This window comes from Haemorhous mexicanus, chromosome 28 (genome assembly GCF_027477595.1).
Source record: "Haemorhous mexicanus isolate bHaeMex1 chromosome 28, bHaeMex1.pri, whole genome shotgun sequence".
Taxonomy (NCBI): Eukaryota; Metazoa; Chordata; class Aves; order Passeriformes; family Fringillidae; genus Haemorhous; species Haemorhous mexicanus.
Genome location: NC_082368.1, coordinates 3146705 through 3164601, shown reverse-complemented (window position 1 = coordinate 3164601; position 17897 = coordinate 3146705). Strand labels below are relative to the sequence as shown.

At 42.9% G+C, this 17897-nt stretch overlaps 1 protein-coding gene across 1 annotated transcript; it reads left to right on the top strand.

Annotated features, from left to right (window-relative positions):
- Nucleotides 1-47: 47 nt before the first annotated feature.
- DHX8 (DEAH-box helicase 8) lies at nt 48-17274 on the top strand. The gene is made up of 23 exons (XM_059868993.1): nt 48-201; nt 548-633; nt 1208-1280; nt 1608-1693; nt 2273-2382; nt 2529-2840; nt 3552-3696; nt 4164-4367; nt 4669-4756; nt 5173-5270; nt 5763-5910; nt 6229-6410; nt 6827-7021; nt 7217-7402; nt 8313-8523; nt 8832-9013; nt 10097-10237; nt 10842-10997; nt 11785-11922; nt 12440-12568; nt 13705-13901; nt 14712-14891; nt 15489-17274. Exons 1-23 carry the CDS (start codon nt 90-92, stop codon nt 15706-15708), a joined length of 3579 nt encoding a protein of 1192 aa, XP_059724976.1. The 5' UTR covers nt 48-89; the 3' UTR covers nt 15709-17274.
- Nucleotides 17275-17897: the final 623 nt, after the last annotated feature.

Sequence of the window (17897 nt, the reverse complement as noted above, 5' to 3'; positions counted from 1 at the left end):
CGGGCCCCGCCCCGCTGTGTCCCGGCCCCGCCCCTCTGTTCCCGTCACGGCGCCGTTTCCGGCGCGCCCCGGACGCGGCCACGGCGGCCATGGCGGAGCTGGCGGCGGCGGAGGAGCTCGCCAAGCTCGAGTACCTGTCGCTGGTGTCCAAGGTGTGCACCGAGCTCGACAACCACCTGGGCATCAACGACAAGGACCTGGGTAAGCGGGCCGGGCGCGGCCATCGGGCGCCTCCGGGGCGCTCCGGTGACATCGCGTTCCCGGACAGAGGCCAGCTGGCTGAGGGCCGTAGTAGCCCCTTTCTGTGGGGCCGGATGCGTTTTGTGAAGGTTCTTTTCGAATATAGACATTAGAAGCCATTATTTTTCTTTATAAAACCCCAATTTGTGAGCCTGAGAGGACGCTTCATTGCGGGGAGAGATGAGGAGAAGCTCCCCGGGCCCGCGGCAGCCGCAGGGGCCCGGCTGAGCGGCTTCTGTCCGACGTGCACCCCTTACCCCGCTTTGAACTTTATTAGTTCAGCTTACTTTATCCTTTTCCCTCACAGCCGAGTTTGTGATAAGCCTTGCCGAGAAAAATACCACGTTTGACACGTTTAAAGCAATTCTTCTGAAGAATGGTGCTGAGTTCACTGTAAGTGACACCTGAGCGTTATTTATGTATTATTCCTGTTGTGCTAGAGCTTTCTGTTTTAAAGAGAGATCTGTGAGCAGTTATTATTGATTTTCTTCAATTAGAAAAACTACATACTAATTAGCTCCTGACATTCCTGTCTCCCCTGCCTTCCCCTCCCTCATATTTTTTAAAGCTTTTGTAGTCTTTGAAAAGCTTCTTCCTGAGGACTCAAACTGCTTAGTGTTGTGTCGAGCATATAAAATATGGAAGAAACAACTTTTCATGAAGACAGATGTTGCCATAATCATCTTATGATGCTTACATGCTGTGTTCATTGATTCTTAGGAACAGCTGTAGTTGGATTAAATAAGCGATTAAAATGATTAACAGAAAAGTCACTTTGATAAAATTATCATAATTATTTTTGAGTTCTTTTTAGGGCATACACAAAGCCCAGTGATAGTTTCTAAAAATCAGCCCGCATCTTCAGAATTGAGCATTTTTTTGTCCTGCTAATCAACCCTCACTTGTGCCTTCTAACGATGAAAGTGTTACAGTCATTTCCTGAAGTATTTTACTGATTTTCTTTCAGGATTCCCTCATCAGTAACCTGCTGCGTCTCATCCAGACAATGCGGCCTCCACCAAAACCATCCACGAGCAAAGGTACGTGGGGCCAGTGCTGGGTGAGTTTCTGTTTTCTGCTTTAGTTTTCTAAAGCAAATCCTGTTGCACCCTGCATCCTGCTGTTGTTATTCTGACTGTGTTGCTCAGAGTGTTCTGTCTTTCAAATATTCACTAATAATCAGAATTTTCTTTGAAGGGAGGCAACAATTGAATCTCTGTAACAGCTGTATCAGCCTTTGCATTCAGATGGAAATTAAATTTTATATTCAATCATAGAAAAAGCATGAGTGAATTGTTGTGGCACTTATAAGTTTTGTGTTTCATTGTGCTTTTTTTTTTCTTTCTCTATTTTTCTCTCAAAATCAGAGGCAGTTGTCAAACCCAAATCAGAGAAAGAAAAGTTGAGGGAATTGTATCCAGCCCTTTGCAGGCCAGACAATCCCAACATCAGGGTAAGATGGTCATTTCAGCTTTCCTTTGTAACTGTGTGAAAACTTTTATATTTTTTTTCCACAGTTAGTTTCAGCCTTTTTTCTCTGTCTAATGCATGGATAAATGTGAACTTTGGGAAATGAAGCGTGGAAGAGGTGGAAGGCTGGTGTTACTGCACATTGTTGCAAAGAACAGCTGTTAGCAATGGCCATGTGATACTGTTTTGCAGGATGTGTGAAAGTTGAGACTCTTGTGACATGAAATTTGTAGCCTGGCCTTCCTTACATAATGTTAAAAGTAATGATGTGTTACAAACTAATTAAATATGTTGCATATTCAGAGGCTATGAGGGCCTTGCATTTTGAATTTCTGTAACAATTTGGGGCACTGAGATGGAACTTTCTAGTGTATAAAAGCAGAATTGTCTCAATATTGTGGCCAAATTGGGAGAGTGCTTTTTTTCTTTATCACGTATTGAGCCTGATTTTTTAAATCTTGTATTCTTTCTAAATAGATTCACATATCTATACATATCTAAATAGTATGGTGATAATTCTGTAGATTAATTCTTTGTGACAAGCTTTTTATGTTTTATCCAGAACATGCTGGATGAAGATGATGTGAAGGTGGCAGCTGATGCCCTGAAGGAGCTCGAAGCTCTGATGCCCAGTGCAGACAAGCAGGGCAAGCAGAGGAGCAGCGACCATCGGTAGGTGCCTGCTGTGTCTGGGGCGGGGGGAGGGCCTTGGCTGCTCCCATTGCCTGAGGTGGAAATGCCCTGCAGAGATGGAATTTTGGCTGCTCCCATTGCCTGAGGTGGAAATGCCCTGCAGAGATGGAATTTTGGTTTGTTAGGGTGAAGAAAAGGAAGAGGAGCCGGAGCCGTAGCAGGGACAGGAAGCGGAGGCACAGATCTCGCTCCAGGTCTCGTTCCAGGACTTGGGACAGGAACAGGGGAAAATCCAGATACAGGTCAAGGAGCAGGAGCTGGAGCCCCAGCAAGGAGCGCAAAGATCGGGAGAAATACCTTGAGAAGAGCCATGAGAGGTGGAGAGACAAGCACATAGACCGACCACCGGCTGAGGAGCCTTCCATTGGGGACATCTACAATGGCAAAGTCACCAGCATAATGCAGTTTGGGTGCTTTGTGCAGCTGGAAGGACTGAGGTACCCTTTGATGTTTCCTGGAGATCTGTGGTATTTTCTGGGTTCCCCAGATGCAGGAGGAATTGAGAATCTGGTTCCATGTTCTTAGAAGGCTAATTTATTATTTTAAGATCTATATTATATTAAAGAATGCTATACTAAAACTGTACTAAAGAATAGAGAGAGGATACTTGCAGAATGTTAAAAAGATAATAATGAAAACTTGTGACTCTTTCCAGAGCCTCGACACAGCTGGGTTGTGATTGGTCATTAAGTCAAAACAATTCCCATGAAACCAATAAAACCATGACCAATTGGTAAACAATGTCCAAACCACATTCCAAAGCAGCAAACCACAGGAGGAGCGAATCAGATAATTATTGTTTTCATTTTTCTCTGAGGCTTCTCAGCTTCCCAGGAGAAGAAATCCTGGCAAAGGGATTTTTCAGAATATATGACAGTGACATTGATCTGGTACTGTTTCAGCTCAGTTCTCTTCTGCTGGTACCTTAAAGATGTGCTGAAGCTACCAGCAGCTATTCTGGGCTTTGAAGGGATGTTTCAAAAAAATAGATGTGACAGCAGAGAATTATAAAATTCTCATGACAAAAACCAGTTTGTGGACATACACAATCTGTTGACAGCAACATATTTTAATATAGATTCTGAGTGATCTGAAGGGCTGTCAGAGTAATAATGTGCCCCTCTCATGCCCCTCTGTTTCACTCCCAGGAAACGTTGGGAGGGCTTGGTCCACATCTCAGAGCTGCGAAGAGAAGGACGGGTTGCCAATGTTGCTGATGTTGTGAGCAAAGGCCAAAGAGTGAAAGTCAAAGTGTTATCTTTTACTGGGTCCAAAACCAGCCTGAGCATGAAGGTACAGAGGTGCTAAAATTCTTTAAATGATGCCACTTCTTGCTATTTTTCACTCTTTTTGATGGAAACTAATACATAACCATTCAGTTAAAAACTAAGTTACCATTCTGTATTTAAGTGACCTATTACTTTTTACACATTTTCTCTAGTTTTGGTGTAGTGTTCCTAACAATTTCTTGGCTTGACACGATATCGAAGAGGCAGTGCAAACCTCAAGCTGTTGCTGTTTGTCTTCCTCTTTCGGTAGGAGAGAAGCTTTTAATTTTAAACTTAATCACCACTATTGCCAAGACAGAGGGTGTTCCATGCCTGAGGATGTTCTTACCTCAATTACCAGCTGAAAAAAACCAAAAAGCCTACAAAACAGCATTTTTTGTGAATGGGCTGTTACTGGCAGAGTTAATAGATGAGAAGTGTAGAGCTGATTGATTACCAAGAGCTGATAGATTACCAATCTATCTGATGCAGGATGTTGATCAAGACACTGGAGAAGACCTGAACCCAAACCGTAGGAGGAACCTGGTTGGAGAAGCCAACGAGGAAAGCTCCATGAGGAACCCAGACAGACCCAGTCACCTGTCCCTGGTGAGCGCCCCCGAGGTGGAGGACGACAGCCTGGAGAGGAAACGCCTCACCCGCATTTCTGACCCGGAGAAGTGGGAGATAAAACAGGTCTGTGCTGCATTCAGGGGAAGGGGATAAAGGTGGTGAAGTTGTCAGGGAGTTTAATGAGCTAGAATACAGCTCCTGGATTTATTGGTTGTGTAACTTGCTCACTAACTCGGAATTGCTGGCTTCTGCTCTGGGATTGTTTAGTTGGTGTTTGGAGTAACAGAAGGACTCCTTGCTCAGAGGCTGGGTGAGGATCCAGGATGCAGGACCATTCCTTTGTTCCTGTTTTAGAACTGACTCATAGGCATGAGTTGTGTTCATTCATGGGGTCATATTCATGGTGTGTTCATTCTGTTCCCAGATGATTGCAGCTAATGTGCTTTCCAAGGAAGAGTTTCCTGACTTCGATGAGGAGACTGGGATTCTTCCTAAAGTTGATGATGAAGAAGGTAGTATTTCCCAGCAGTCTTATTGTTGTAAATTCCTTGTCTTTCTGCATGTATTTTGATCCAAAAATATATTGATGATAGAAGTAGTTATAAAGCATCACACCATTTGCTGTCATCTTTATATTTGGAACTAGGGTTCCTCTGGCTGTGTTATTAGTGGCATTTGGATGTGCCCAGTCTGTGCATTTTTATTTGCAGTGTTTTCACTTTAAAAACTCCTAAGGAGTTTTAAGAATATCTTTAATATTCTAAGGAGTCTTTAATATTTAATCCTTAATGTTCTAAGGAGTTCTTCAATATTATAAGGAGTTTTAAGAATATCTTTAAAAATACACAGGAAGCATTACTTTAAGAGGCACTTTTATGTACCCAAAAGATTTAATTTTTCTGTAACAATTGTCACTTGTGAATTTTAGATGAGGATCTTGAGATTGAGCTGGTTGAAGAAGAGCCACCATTTCTTCGAGGTCACACTAAACAGAGCATGGATATGAGTCCCATTAAAATAGTAAAGGTAAGAGATTTCCAGGGCTAAAACCAATGTACTTGAATAAATTATATAAATATTTGCGAATTTAATAACCAGTTTCTCACCTGCTCATTACTTGGAGCCCTGAAAAACATAACCACTGAACTCCTTCCAATAAAGCTGGGTTCTGATTTAACTGGTGACTGTGAAGTGGAATAATGGAACTGAGATGCCATTTTACATGGGTGTGTTAGAACAAAATTTCTCTGTTCTGCTTTTTCTTATCTTTTGAAAGTAGAAGGTAGTAAAGAAATACTTTTCATTGGTTGTGCCTGTAATCCTTCTGACTGGGCAGTGTAAGCATGCTCCATGTTAGTTATGATTATGAAAGTTCATGAGGCCAGCCTGATGGAAATACTCTGGAAATCTAATAAAATTTGACATTTTTAAAGCTTCTTTAGAAGATGTTTCTAAAGAAAAGATCTATTGAAGGTGAAGGAATGGTAGTGCTTGAAGTCTTTTCTTCTTGCTCTCCAGAATCCAGATGGTTCCCTGTCCCAGGCTGCCATGATGCAAAGTGCTTTAGCTAAGGAGAGGCGAGAACTTAAACAAGCCCAGAGAGAAGCAGAGATGGATTCCATCCCCATGGGCCTCAACACTCACTGGGTGGATCCTCTCCCTGATGGTATGTCTGAGCACAGGTGAACTGTGCCTTTTTTGTGCTACTCCAGCAGCCCAGGAAAAATTTCCTGATGCTGTGTTTGTCTGCCACACTTTAAAAGTGAGAGAGAGAAGAAATGTTTTTCCACTGAAATGGAAATGGGATTGTCAGGGGAAGTGGACAGGTATCTCCTGTAATAGTGGGGGTATCCACTTGGGAACTTAAAAACCATTTAAACACACAGAGTAGAAGGCCTGGATGATGGAGCAGTTGGAGCAGGATCATCAGGGTCTGTGCTGTGTGAATCTGGATGTGTAAATGATGAAATTGTTTCTTTTCTAGTGGATGGAAGACAAATAGCTGCCAACATGCGAGGTATTGGGATGATGCCAAATGATATCCCAGAGTGGAAGAAACATGCATTTGGTGGCAACAAAGCTTCTTATGGTAAGAAGACCCAGCTTTCCATCATTGAACAGAGAGAGAGTCTCCCAATCTTCAGACTGAAGGAGCAGCTGATACAAGTAAGACTCATGAAAAGGCATTCTGGTTTGAGCAAGCAGTAATTTAAAATAAATACTCTTGGTTTAGCTTTTTGCTAGGTGAATAGCCAGCTGATCATTTTAAGTGCAGAACTTTAGCTCACAATATGTATTTAAAGTATTTTATATATATATATATATGTATATTTAATGAGTTTCCAGATATTTATTAATCTAAGTCAAAATTGATCCTAATATCATGTGAGAAAGTCAGCTGAGCACTTAAACAGGTCACTGACTTGATCAGTAGGAATACCTACATGATTTTTGTTCTGGGTCCATTGAAGCAAAAGCAAGAGCTGCTCAATCTAGTCCCAGATAGCCCATGCTGATTTGGTTTGGTTTGTTTTGATTTTTAAAAAACTGTTAACAAGTGTGTGTCTTCTGATCTCTTCTAGGCTGTGCATGACAACCAGATTCTGATTGTTATTGGAGAGACAGGATCTGGGAAAACAACCCAGATTACCCAGTACCTGGCTGAGGCAGGATATACCTCCAGAGGGAAGATTGGATGTACTCAGCCTCGCAGGGTGGCTGCAATGTCTGTTGCAAAGAGGGTGTCAGAGGAATTTGGTTGCTGCTTGGGACAAGAGGTGAATTTCCATGTTGAAGAACATGCCAAAATAAGCATGAAAAGTAGGAAAAATCAGTGTTGGAGCTAGTTGTCTTGTGTGTCCATTTGTCTGTTCCCTTGTAGGCTGCCAAGTGAGTTTGTGGAATAATCAAACTGGGAGTTAATGAGGCTGATCATTGTGTAACTTCTATTTCTGTGCAACTCTTCCCTCCAGGTTGGCTACACCATTAGGTTTGAGGACTGCACCAGCCCTGAGACTGTCATCAAATACATGACAGATGGCATGTTACTGAGAGAGTGCCTGATAGACCCAGATCTCACCCAGTATGCCATCATCATGCTGGATGAGGCCCATGAGAGGACCATCCATACAGATGTGCTCTTTGGGCTCCTGAAGAAGGTAATGGAGCCTGGATTTTTACTGCTTTCAGTGTGGGGAGGAAAGTGTGGTATTTTCAGGGTCCCCAGGATGAAGGAGGAATTGATGAATCTGACTCCACGTTCTTAGAAGGCTGATTTATTATTCCATTCCATTCCATTCCATTCCATTCCATTCCATTCCATTCCATTCCATTCCATTCCATTCCATTCCATTCCATTCCATTCCATTCCATTCCATTTATAGAATGCTATACTAAACTATACTAAAGAATAGAGAAAGGATACAGACAGGAGGCTACAAAGAATGATAATGAAAACTCCTGACTGACTCCTCAGAGTCTGACACAGCCTGACCCTGATTGGCCATTAAGTTAAAACAATTCCCACGTTGGATAAACAATCTCCAGCCACATTCCAAAACACAGGAGAAGCTGAGGCTTCTCAGCTTCCCAAGAGAAAATCCTGGGGAAGGGGATTTTTCCAGAAAATAGGACAGTGACAGGAGAGCAGAGGTGAAGTCACACAAGTTAGGTTCATACATGTGCTTGAAGAGCAAATGCTCTTGAGGGTTTATGGTCTGAATCTTGGTGAAATTAGCCTCTGTGTGAAGGCAGAGCAAGCAAAATTCAGCAGGAACAGTGAGAATTTGCCATCCTGGATGTTCATAATGGTGGGTGAACATGGGAGTGTTCTTGCTTTGCTCATCCTGCTCTGCCAAAAGCTTTCTTGTGATAATGTTGCTGAGGGAGGCTTCAAATGGGACCTCAGTGGTCAATTTTCTGAAATTCTGGGTACTGGGATAAGCTACCCCTCTACTCAGATGTTAAAACACCTTTTATTACTGGTTGTATTTGTCTCATTTTAGTCAAGTGCCATATTTTGATAGTTCCAAAGGCAATAAATGACTTGAGCCCTTTGTCCTCCTGCAGACAGTGCAGAAACGGCAGGACATGAAGCTGATAGTGACATCAGCAACTCTGGATGCTGTGAAATTCTCTCAGTATTTCTATGAAGCACCAATCTTCACAATTCCTGGCAGAACATACCCAGTAGAAATTCTGTACACAAAAGAGCCAGAGACAGATTATTTGGATGCCAGTCTGATTACAGTAATGCAGATCCATTTAACAGAGCCACCAGGTGAGTAGAGAATGGTTTTGGGTTTTTGGTGATTTAAAGACCTCTGAGCAAGGTCTTTCTGTAAGACATGGGTTATATTAGTAAGGTGTGCAAAATGCTGTCAGGACTGTTCTTGTTTGTAAATACAGTAACTAAAATGCTGAAAAAGTTGGGTGAAAGACTCAAGTTTGTTGGCTTTGGATAAGAGTTGCTAGCAAAAGTTTGGGGATCCTCATCAATGGAAAACATGAGGAATGAAAATATGGTAATGCAGGAGTTGTAATGAACAGGATTGATTCTGTGGTTGTTTTAATTTACTTCCTGTGTAGGTGACATTTTGGTCTTTCTGACTGGCCAGGAAGAGATTGACACTGCCTGTGAGATCCTCTATGAGAGGATGAAATCTCTAGGACCTGATGTTCCAGAGTTAATTATCCTACCAGTGTATTCAGCTTTGCCCAGTGAAATGCAGACCAGGATCTTTGACCCGGCCCCACCAGGGAGCAGAAAGGTAATTTCATCTTTGTGCCCTTTCATCTTCTGATATATTTTAATAGTGGGGTGTATTACAGTGCTTAAAGGATAAACTTTTGGGAAAAGATGATTTACAGCTTAGAGCATATTTTTGGTTGTAAGCATCTCAAGTTATCTAAGCCTTTCAACACATGTGAAAACCTCTCTGTGGAATGTTCTTGGTGTGTTATTTAATGCTGTCTTTAAAGGATACTAACTTCAATTAATCTAAAAATCTAAAATCTAAATGCAGTTCTTGTTGTATGGAAGTAAATTTCCTACAAAGCAGCTAGTGAATATCTAGAGATACATTCTCAGGAAGATTTTTCTCTGAATACAGGCTGTGTCTGAGTGATAGGTAAAAAATCTCCCTGAAGTCAGTGCAGTCTGCTTACAAGCTTTCTCTTGCTTTGAATTGTGGATTTTTTCATGCTCTTTTCCCTTTTTGCCCAAACTTTAAACAAAGGTAGATACTTAAAACCTGTCCATCTTTGTTGTGGGGGTGTCACTCACTCGGGGTCACCAAATGTGGTGATGTTGGAGGGTCCCCAGGATGAGGGAAGAGATGAGAATCTTGATTCCATGTTTCAGAAGGCTGATTTATTATTTTATGACATGATATTATATTAAAAGAAAATGATGTATTAAAACTATATTAAAGAATAGAGAAAGGAGACACCAGAAGGCTAGCAAGGGAAAGAATGGAATGATTATAAAATCTTGTGACTGCTGACAGCCTTGACACAGGTGGCTGTCATTGGTCATCAAGTAAAAACAATTCACATGCTGGGTGAACAATTCTCCAAATCACATTCCAAAGCAGCAAAACATGGAGAAGCTGAAACTTCTCAGCATCTCAGGGGAAAAGATCCTGGCAGAAGGATTTTTCATGAAATATGTCAGTGGCACTTTGTGGATAACATCTCCTCCTGTTCCCTGTGAACACATTTCTCCTTTCAGCATTGACAGTGGTTGCATTTGTAACAAGCTGCTCATATTACACCAGTGGATGAAGTTGGGTGGTGGGGTGGGCTTGGCAGCCTGACACAGAACTGGTGCTGACTCAGACTGTGACTTGCAGGTTGTCATTGCCACCAACATTGCAGAGACATCTTTGACCATTGATGGAATATATTATGTGGTTGATCCTGGCTTTGTGAAGCAGAAAGTTTATAACTCCAAGACTGGAATTGACCAGCTGGTGGTGACACCAATTTCCCAGGTAGATATTCTGTGTTTGGCTCTCCCCATGGGTGTGGTGTGTCTTGCCAGTGTGGCATCCAAGCACAAGTGAGCAAAATGAGGCAATGATGAACCCACATTTCTGATAGCTCTTGGAGTCTGTGCCTCCAGAATACATACTTCCCTGTGTTGTATTGAAAGCCTTTCTATCCATAGAAGTAAAATTGTGAATAACCATTTTATTTTACTTGTTTTCACCTGGTTTTATTTCACTTGTTTACAAGCACAAGTGAGCAAACTGAGGCAAAGATAAACCCACATTTCTGATATCAGGCACTCCTTGAGTCTGTCCCTACAGAATACATACTTCATGTTGCATTGAAAGCCATTCTATCCATACAAGTAAAATTGTGAATAACCATTTTATTTTACTTGTTTTCACCTGGTTTTATTTCACTTGTTTTCAAGCACAGGTGAGCAAAATGAGACAATGATTTCTGATAGCTCCCTGAGTCTGTGCCTATAGAATACATTCTACCCTGTGTTGTACTGAAGGCCTTTCTATCCATACAAGTAAAATTGTGAATAACCATTGTATTTCACTTTGTTTTCACCTGGTTTTTTGTACCTGTTGTTCTCTTTAGGCTCAGGCCAAGCAGCGTGCAGGCAGGGCTGGCAGAACAGGCCCAGGAAAATGCTACAGGCTGTACACAGAACGTGCCTACAGAGATGAGATGCTAACCACCAACGTGCCTGAAATCCAGAGGACAAATCTGGCCAGTACAGTGCTCTCCCTGAAGGTGGGTGTTTCACCAGCTTGTAGCTAGCCAGCATGCTGTGTGTGTCAATAAATGAGTCTCAGGAAGTAATTTCAGATCCTTCTAGTGAACAGAGGTAGTTTGGAAGGGAGACTTCAACAAAAGCAATTCTTAGGCACTAGGCTTGCTTCTGTGTTTTTTTATTGAGGGCTGTTCTGTTGGATAGCCAGCTAAATGATGAGTTTAGCTGCACAGAACAGTTGGTTGCAGGAGGCAGGAGAAACAGAAATCTCCAGCAGTGTCATTTCCTATGTAGGGGACATTTACATTGTTAACAGATGAGATAAATTGTTTCAGAGTGAGTTTAGAGCTGCAAACCTGGGCATGTCTAAGTGTGTACCATCCCTCTGGAAAGTCTGTGACCTGCATTAACCCAGTCACAGATGGGAAAGCTGCTGCCTTTCCCCTTTCTGGGAGCACATTAAAGTCCTGTGGAGCTCTCAGGCCACACTGCTTTACAAGACACAAGTCCCAAAAGCAGAATTCAGCTGATTTCTCCTCAACTGAATCATCTTGCCTGAGGGATGTGTGGAGCAGTACCTAAAGAACAGAGCAGAAAGCTGAGTAGTGCAGGAGTGCCATGGCCAGTGCTCCTTATTTCAAGTGCAGGAAGGCAGCTGTGTGTTCATACCTGCAGTCAGGGTAAGGACATGAGGCTGGAGTTGCCTGAAGTTTTGTAGTGCCTCACTGTTTGGTGTTATACCTCTGGCTGGAGTTTGTTGCCTTCCTTCTGAGTGTTTTAACTTGGCTTCTCTCCAATCCCTCCCAGGCTATGGGCATCAATGATTTGCTGTCCTTTGACTTCATGGATGCTCCCCCCATGGAAACTCTCATTACTGCCATGGAGCAGCTCTACACCCTGGGAGCTCTGGATGATGAGGGGCTGCTCACTCGACTTGGGCGTAGGGTAGGCAAAATAAAATCCCTCTTAGCATTGTTGGTTTGCTTTACTGTCACTCTCTTGGGGGTTTTGGTAGCTTTTCATTTACCACAGCTCTGCTGTACCTTCTTCTTTTTAAGGTACCTTAAAAAGATACCTTTTAAAGGTGCCTTCTGCTTCTTAGAGGTGCCTTCTGCTTCTTAGAGGTGCCTTCTGCTTCTTAGAGGTGCCTTCTGCTTCTTAGAGGTGCCTTCTGCTTCTTAAAGGTGCCTTCTGCTTCTTAAAGGTGCCTTCTGCTTTTTAAGGAGCAACTAGTGTTTCTCCTTATTCATAAAGTTACATTTATTAATGGCTAAAAATTTCCTGTAAGCATTGGGATATTCTTGTGATAGTGAATACAGACAAATAATTTGCTTTGTGTTGAGTGAAGTCATTCTGGGTCAAGCACACCTCTTTGTAAATATGTGAGAAAAGGCATTGCTTTGTTTTGCACTGAGAAGACTGAAGATTTTTCAGTGAATGCCTTGGAACATGTGTGTTGCAGATGGCAGAATTCCCCCTGGAGCCCATGCTGTGTAAGATGTTGATCATGTCTGTGCATCTGGGGTGCAGTGAGGAGATGCTGACAATCGTGTCCATGCTGTCTGTGCAGAATGTGTTCTACAGGCCAAAGGTGAGGAGCTGAGCCAGAGGCAGCAGTGTTACAGTCTGGCTGGGTTTGGTGTGAATGCTTCAGGGGTTAAGAGTGAGCATATTTCCCAAAAGAAACTTGTAATTTGGTCAGAATTTCCTTTTCTGTAAGGGCCTGTAGCTGTGCTGTTGGGAGTTTCTTTGCAGATGGGAAGTGAAAAGTCTCAAAATTGCTCTTGCATTTCCCAGCAAGCACACACAGCCTAAACCAAGTCAGTGCCAGCTCTGGAGTTCAGATTGCCCTTGCATTTTCAGACACACAAAGTATTTCTTCACCTCTGTCCTGTGCTGCTTTCTTTTAACTCAGTAGGTAACAGGCTCTGCTGTGGTGGGATCAGGCTGGTCTTGGATCCATTCCTTCTTCAGTTAACTTCAGTTTTGGTCTGTGTAACTGCAGTATTTGATTAATGTTTCATGTGCAGATGGAAGAGGTGTGGGGATCACCAGGCTCAAACCTACTGCTTCAGCCCATTTCTTGGTGAATAACTGAAGTAATTTGTAGAGCAGTAAGAAAACCAGTTAGTGCAGTGTGTGCATATGCTTCCTGCAGTATAAATGATCCATTTACTTTGATGTGTTTTTTCAAAAATAGGGATTGAAATTGAAAAAGCTTTCTGTGTTGTCTTAATCTGTTACTAGTATATTTTCTGAAAAATCCCTTGGCCAGGATTTTTTTCCCTGGGAAGCTGAGAAGCTTCAGAGAAAAAGAAAAAAATATTATCTTATTTGTTTCTTCTTGTTTTGTTGCTTTGGAATGTAGCTTAGAAATTGTTTATCTAACATGTGAATTGTTTTTACTTAATGACCAATCATGTTCTAGCTGTGTCAGGACTGTGGAGAGTTTTTAATCAAACTTGTTAAACTTTCTGTCTGTATCCTTTCTCTGTTCTTTAGTATAGTTTTAGTATAGCAGAATAGAATAGAATATTCTAAAAATATGAAGTCAAATTCATTTTTCCTGCCACAGGGGACCCCAAAAATACCACATTAATCCTGTATCATTATCATGATAGGTTTAAAATGTCATGATGTGAATGACAGGGAGCCTGTGTCATCCTTATTGTCCAGGGGTTTTCTCTGTGATGTAGATATCTGATTGATGGATGTTTTATGTGTTAGGATAAACAAGCACTTGCTGATCAAAAGAAAGCCAAGTTCCATCAAACAGAAGGTGACCACCTCACTCTGCTGGCTGTGTACAATTCCTGGAAGAACAATAAGTTTTCAAACCCCTGGTGCTATGAAAATTTCATCCAGGCCCGCTCCTTACGCCGGGCTCAGGACATTCGCAAGCAGATGTTGGGCATCATGGACAGGTGAGCACATCAGGGAGGACAAGTGCTGACTCTGTGGTGTTGGGAAGGAGGAAAGTTTGACAGCAAAGTCTCACAGATATGTATTCTTAGCAGAAAGATTTTTGGAATGTAGAGTTTGATGAAAGAATAAAGATGGAAGCAAGTTTTGATATAGAAGAAAAGAATTGCTGAGCCAGTCTTGCTGTATAACCAAGGAGGCAAAGGGTGTGTTAGTTAGAAGGGGTTTTATGGCTTAGAGCAAAGGATAAACCCACCCCAAACAAGAAGATGTTTTTACCAAGCAGAAAGACAGCACAGGCAAACAAGCCTGCTGATGTTGCAAGTAGAAAAAAGGTCTCAGAATTTTCTACTGCAAGAAAACTGAAAAACAACTTCTAGCTTGAACTTTAATGTACTGAGTGTGAGTGACTGGAGAACAGTAACATGAATGTGGTAATTAGAGTAGTTATGATAGGCCATAGATAAAAGTTAAGGTATAGATTGGTTCTGCTCTATGAAGATGCTCAGCAAAGTAAAGTCTATAATGCATTGTAACCTAAACTCAGGGTGTCCAGGCCTGCCTGCAGCTGGAGCTGACAGCTGTAGGCACAGCTCTGTCACCCATGACCCTGGACTGCTGGAACACCTTGGATGGAATAAACTGCATTTTGGAGAGCCACCTGGAGTCCTGCACCCCTCACTCAAGCTCTTACACAGTGTTTTGCTGTTCTTACATTGTAACAGCTCAAGAAAATTTGCTAAAGTCATCTTGGTAGCTGCATCCAAATCTGGAGAGCTCTAATCTTTTTCTCTCTATCTCTTGTCTGGCAGGCATAAGCTGGATGTGGTGTCCTGTGGGAAGGCCACAGTTCGGGTCCAGAAGGCAATTTGCAGTGGCTTCTTCAGGAATGCAGCCAAGAAGGATCCCCAGGAGGGGTACAGGACACTCATTGACCAGCAGGTTGTCTACATCCACCCATCCAGTGCTCTCTTCAACAGGCAGCCTGAGTGGTAAGGAGGGCAATAGCATGGGATTTCCTGTTTCTCCTCAGACTTTATAACAGAGAATGTTGTGGTGTGTGCTGCTAGTGGAGTGCAGATCCGAGCAGAGGCTGCTGAATCCTTAGCAATGAATGAGAAAAGTTCCAAGTCTACTTTTGTCTCTTTCTGCTGCTGAGCTTAGTCCCTGTGCAGAAACGAGACTGACTTTTGGAGCTAATGCCAGGCCTGAAGTTGTAATTGTGTTTCTTTATTGTGGGAGGGGGTTTAAAACACTGGGTGTTGAAGAGGGACAGAGCATTGTTTTAAATGGGATGGAGGAATTCTGTGCTGAAGAGTAGTTGTGAAGTAGGAGGGGAAATAAGTAATTTTAGATTATTTATCAGCTGTAATTTCAGATCCTAAAACAGGGAACAGAGGTAGTTTGGAAGGGAGACTTCAGCAAAAGCAATTCTCAAGCACTGGGCTTGCTCAGTCCTTATCCAGAGGGATAACTCTTCTGGGTAGTTCTTCTGGAGCTTAAAAGAAGCAACTTATCTCCTCCAGCCCTTGCCTTGTTGCTCCTTGTTTGCAAGGAGTGATTTGCAGAATTGCTGTCCCTTTTCCCAGGGTGGTGTATCACGAGCTGGTGCTGACCACCAAGGAGTACATGAGGGAGGTGACGACCATCGATCCTCGCTGGCTGGTGGAGTTTGCCCCAGCTTTCTTCAAGGTCTCTGACCCAACCAAGCTGAGCAAGCAGAAGAAGCAGCAGAGGCTGGAGCCCCTCTACAACCGCTACGAGGAGCCCAACGCCTGGAGGATCTCCCGCGCCTTCCGCCGCCGGTGAGCTCGGGGCCCTCCTGGGTCTGCTGCTTCCAGCCTGTGGGACTGGGACTTCTGCACTGCTGCCACTGTCCTGGCAGACAGACATCCCCATGCAGCTCACCTGTGCAACGTCAGCTTTGGCAGAGCAGGAGCTCAAGGGGCTGCCCAGATGTGCTGCAGCTGCACGGGCTGCTGCAGCCTCTCACGAGTGGGTCTTGGAGCACTTCAGTGATTCCCCTTTTGAGAGACAAAATCTAAGCCTCAGGAGTCTGGGTACTGAGCTGAAATTTTCAGCTTCTTCTTTTAGAGATTCCCCTTTTGAGAGACTAAACCAAAGACCCAGGAGTCTGGGTACTGAGCTGAACAACACAAAAAAAAAAAGTGATTTAAAACTGGTTATTCACCTTTCAAGAGACAAAATCTAAGCCTCAGGAGTCTGGGTACTGAGCTGAAATTTTCAGCTTCTTCTTTTAGAGATTCCCCTTTTGAGAGACTGATTCAAAGACCCAGGAGTCTGGGTACTGAGCTGAACAACACAAAAAAAATAGTGATTTAAAACTGGTTATTCACCTTTCAAGAGACAAAATCTAAGCCTCAGGAGTCTGGGTACTGAGCTGAAATTTTCAGCTTCCCCTTTTAGAGATTCCCCTTTTGAGAGACAAAATCTAAGACTCGGCAGTCTGGGTACTGAGCTGAACAACACGAAAAATAGTGATTTAAAACTGGTTATTCACCAGCCTGACTGGGTTCTGAGTGACCATTCAAATAGAAGCTGGAATAGTTTGTGTTTTTACCCTGCTAAAGGGGATTTATTTCTGCTTAACGTTCCTGGTCAGTGACTGCTTTTTGGGAGCAGTTCTCTATTTTACCAAGTTCATGCATTTTCCCATGCAGTGTAACTACTTGTATTTTATTTAAGCCATCTGTGGTGAGGTATTTAGTATCTCTGGCTCTGGGATAAGGCAGGAAAAATTCTTGAAACCCAGCTAGAATATATTTGGGCAATGGCACAGGTCAGGCTGCAAGACTCACCCTTCATCCCCATCAGGGCTTATCAACCAGTAATCCCCTCTGCAGCACAGCTCCATCTGGGAATGTAAGTGGTTACAAATGTTTGGACCTTTTATACAATGTGCCACGTGCTTTATTTTCACTTACAATGTTTGTTGACATCACAGCTGTTGGGTTTTTGTAATAGAGTGAGCTCTTAAGGCTAAAATGTCTGTAAATATTGTATAACAGTTCCTTGGTTTAAAAAGAAGTTGACTGCCCAGTGTGTGCTATGTCATGCCCAAACTATCTGTAAAATAATTTTTTTTTGTTGCTAACAGATGAAATTTATGACTCCATAGCTGTAGAAACCTTATTTTTTTTCCAAAACTGGGACATTTGCTAAAATTATTGTTGAAATGAAGAGAAGTAGCTTGACTGGTTGTTCTACAGTGAATTGGAAGAATGTTTCACATTGAAAAGTAACTATGTTGGAAATACCTCTCTGTACAAAGGTGAGCAGGGATGTTGTTAAATGTCCTGAGCTTTCCCTCATGTTGTATCATCATAAAATTAAAGGGAATTACAAAGTTTGTAACTTTGGACTCAGAGAATCAAAGCATTAAAGGACAGGAATGCAAGTGCCTCCAAACATGCTTAGAGCTAATTTAGGGAAATGGCAACAGGGGCCATAAAGCCACAGCTCAGCAAGAGCTGAGGAGGCACAAACTCAGCTAGTGCACTCCCCTGAGGCACCTTCCTCTCTGCTGCTTGGCTTTCTCCCCTGAGGTTTCCATGGTTCCCTAGGGGCCAGGAGAGTGGTTATTTCCACCCTGAGCAGAGCCTGGCCTGCCCAGTGATGTGTTTGTGCAGCTGCTCTTTCTGAAGCTGGCACACAAAGCCTTCAGGGCTTTCCAGCTCCACCAGAAATGGTGTGGCTCTGTGCTGGGCACGCCTGAGCCACATCTCAGTCCTGCAGCCAGCTCTGGGCCCTTCACTACAAAAAGGATGTTGAGGTGCTGCAGGTGTCCAGAGATGGCCAGAGGAGCTGGGGAGGGTGTTATGGTCCAATTAGAGGTGATCCAATTAGTTAGAGAGGGGCTTCTACCTGAATTAAGATGCAAACTAGACCACATGCTAAAGCCAATAGTATGGATTTTATTTACTGCAAATATGAGGTAGAGAGAGAGAGAAATAAATAGGAAAAGGAGAAGTGGGGAG

Coding starts and splice junctions, on each gene's coding strand:
- DHX8 (XM_059868993.1), top strand. CDS start 90: ATGGCGGAGCTGGCGGCGGCGGAGGAGCTCGCCAAGCTCGAGTACCTG. Junction 202..547: donor CATCAACGACAAGGACCTGG/GTAAGCGGGCCG, acceptor TTTCCCTCACAG/CCGAGTTTGTGATAAGCCTT. Junction 12,569..13,704: donor ATGTGTTCTACAGGCCAAAG/GTGAGGAGCTGA, acceptor TTTATGTGTTAG/GATAAACAAGCACTTGCTGA.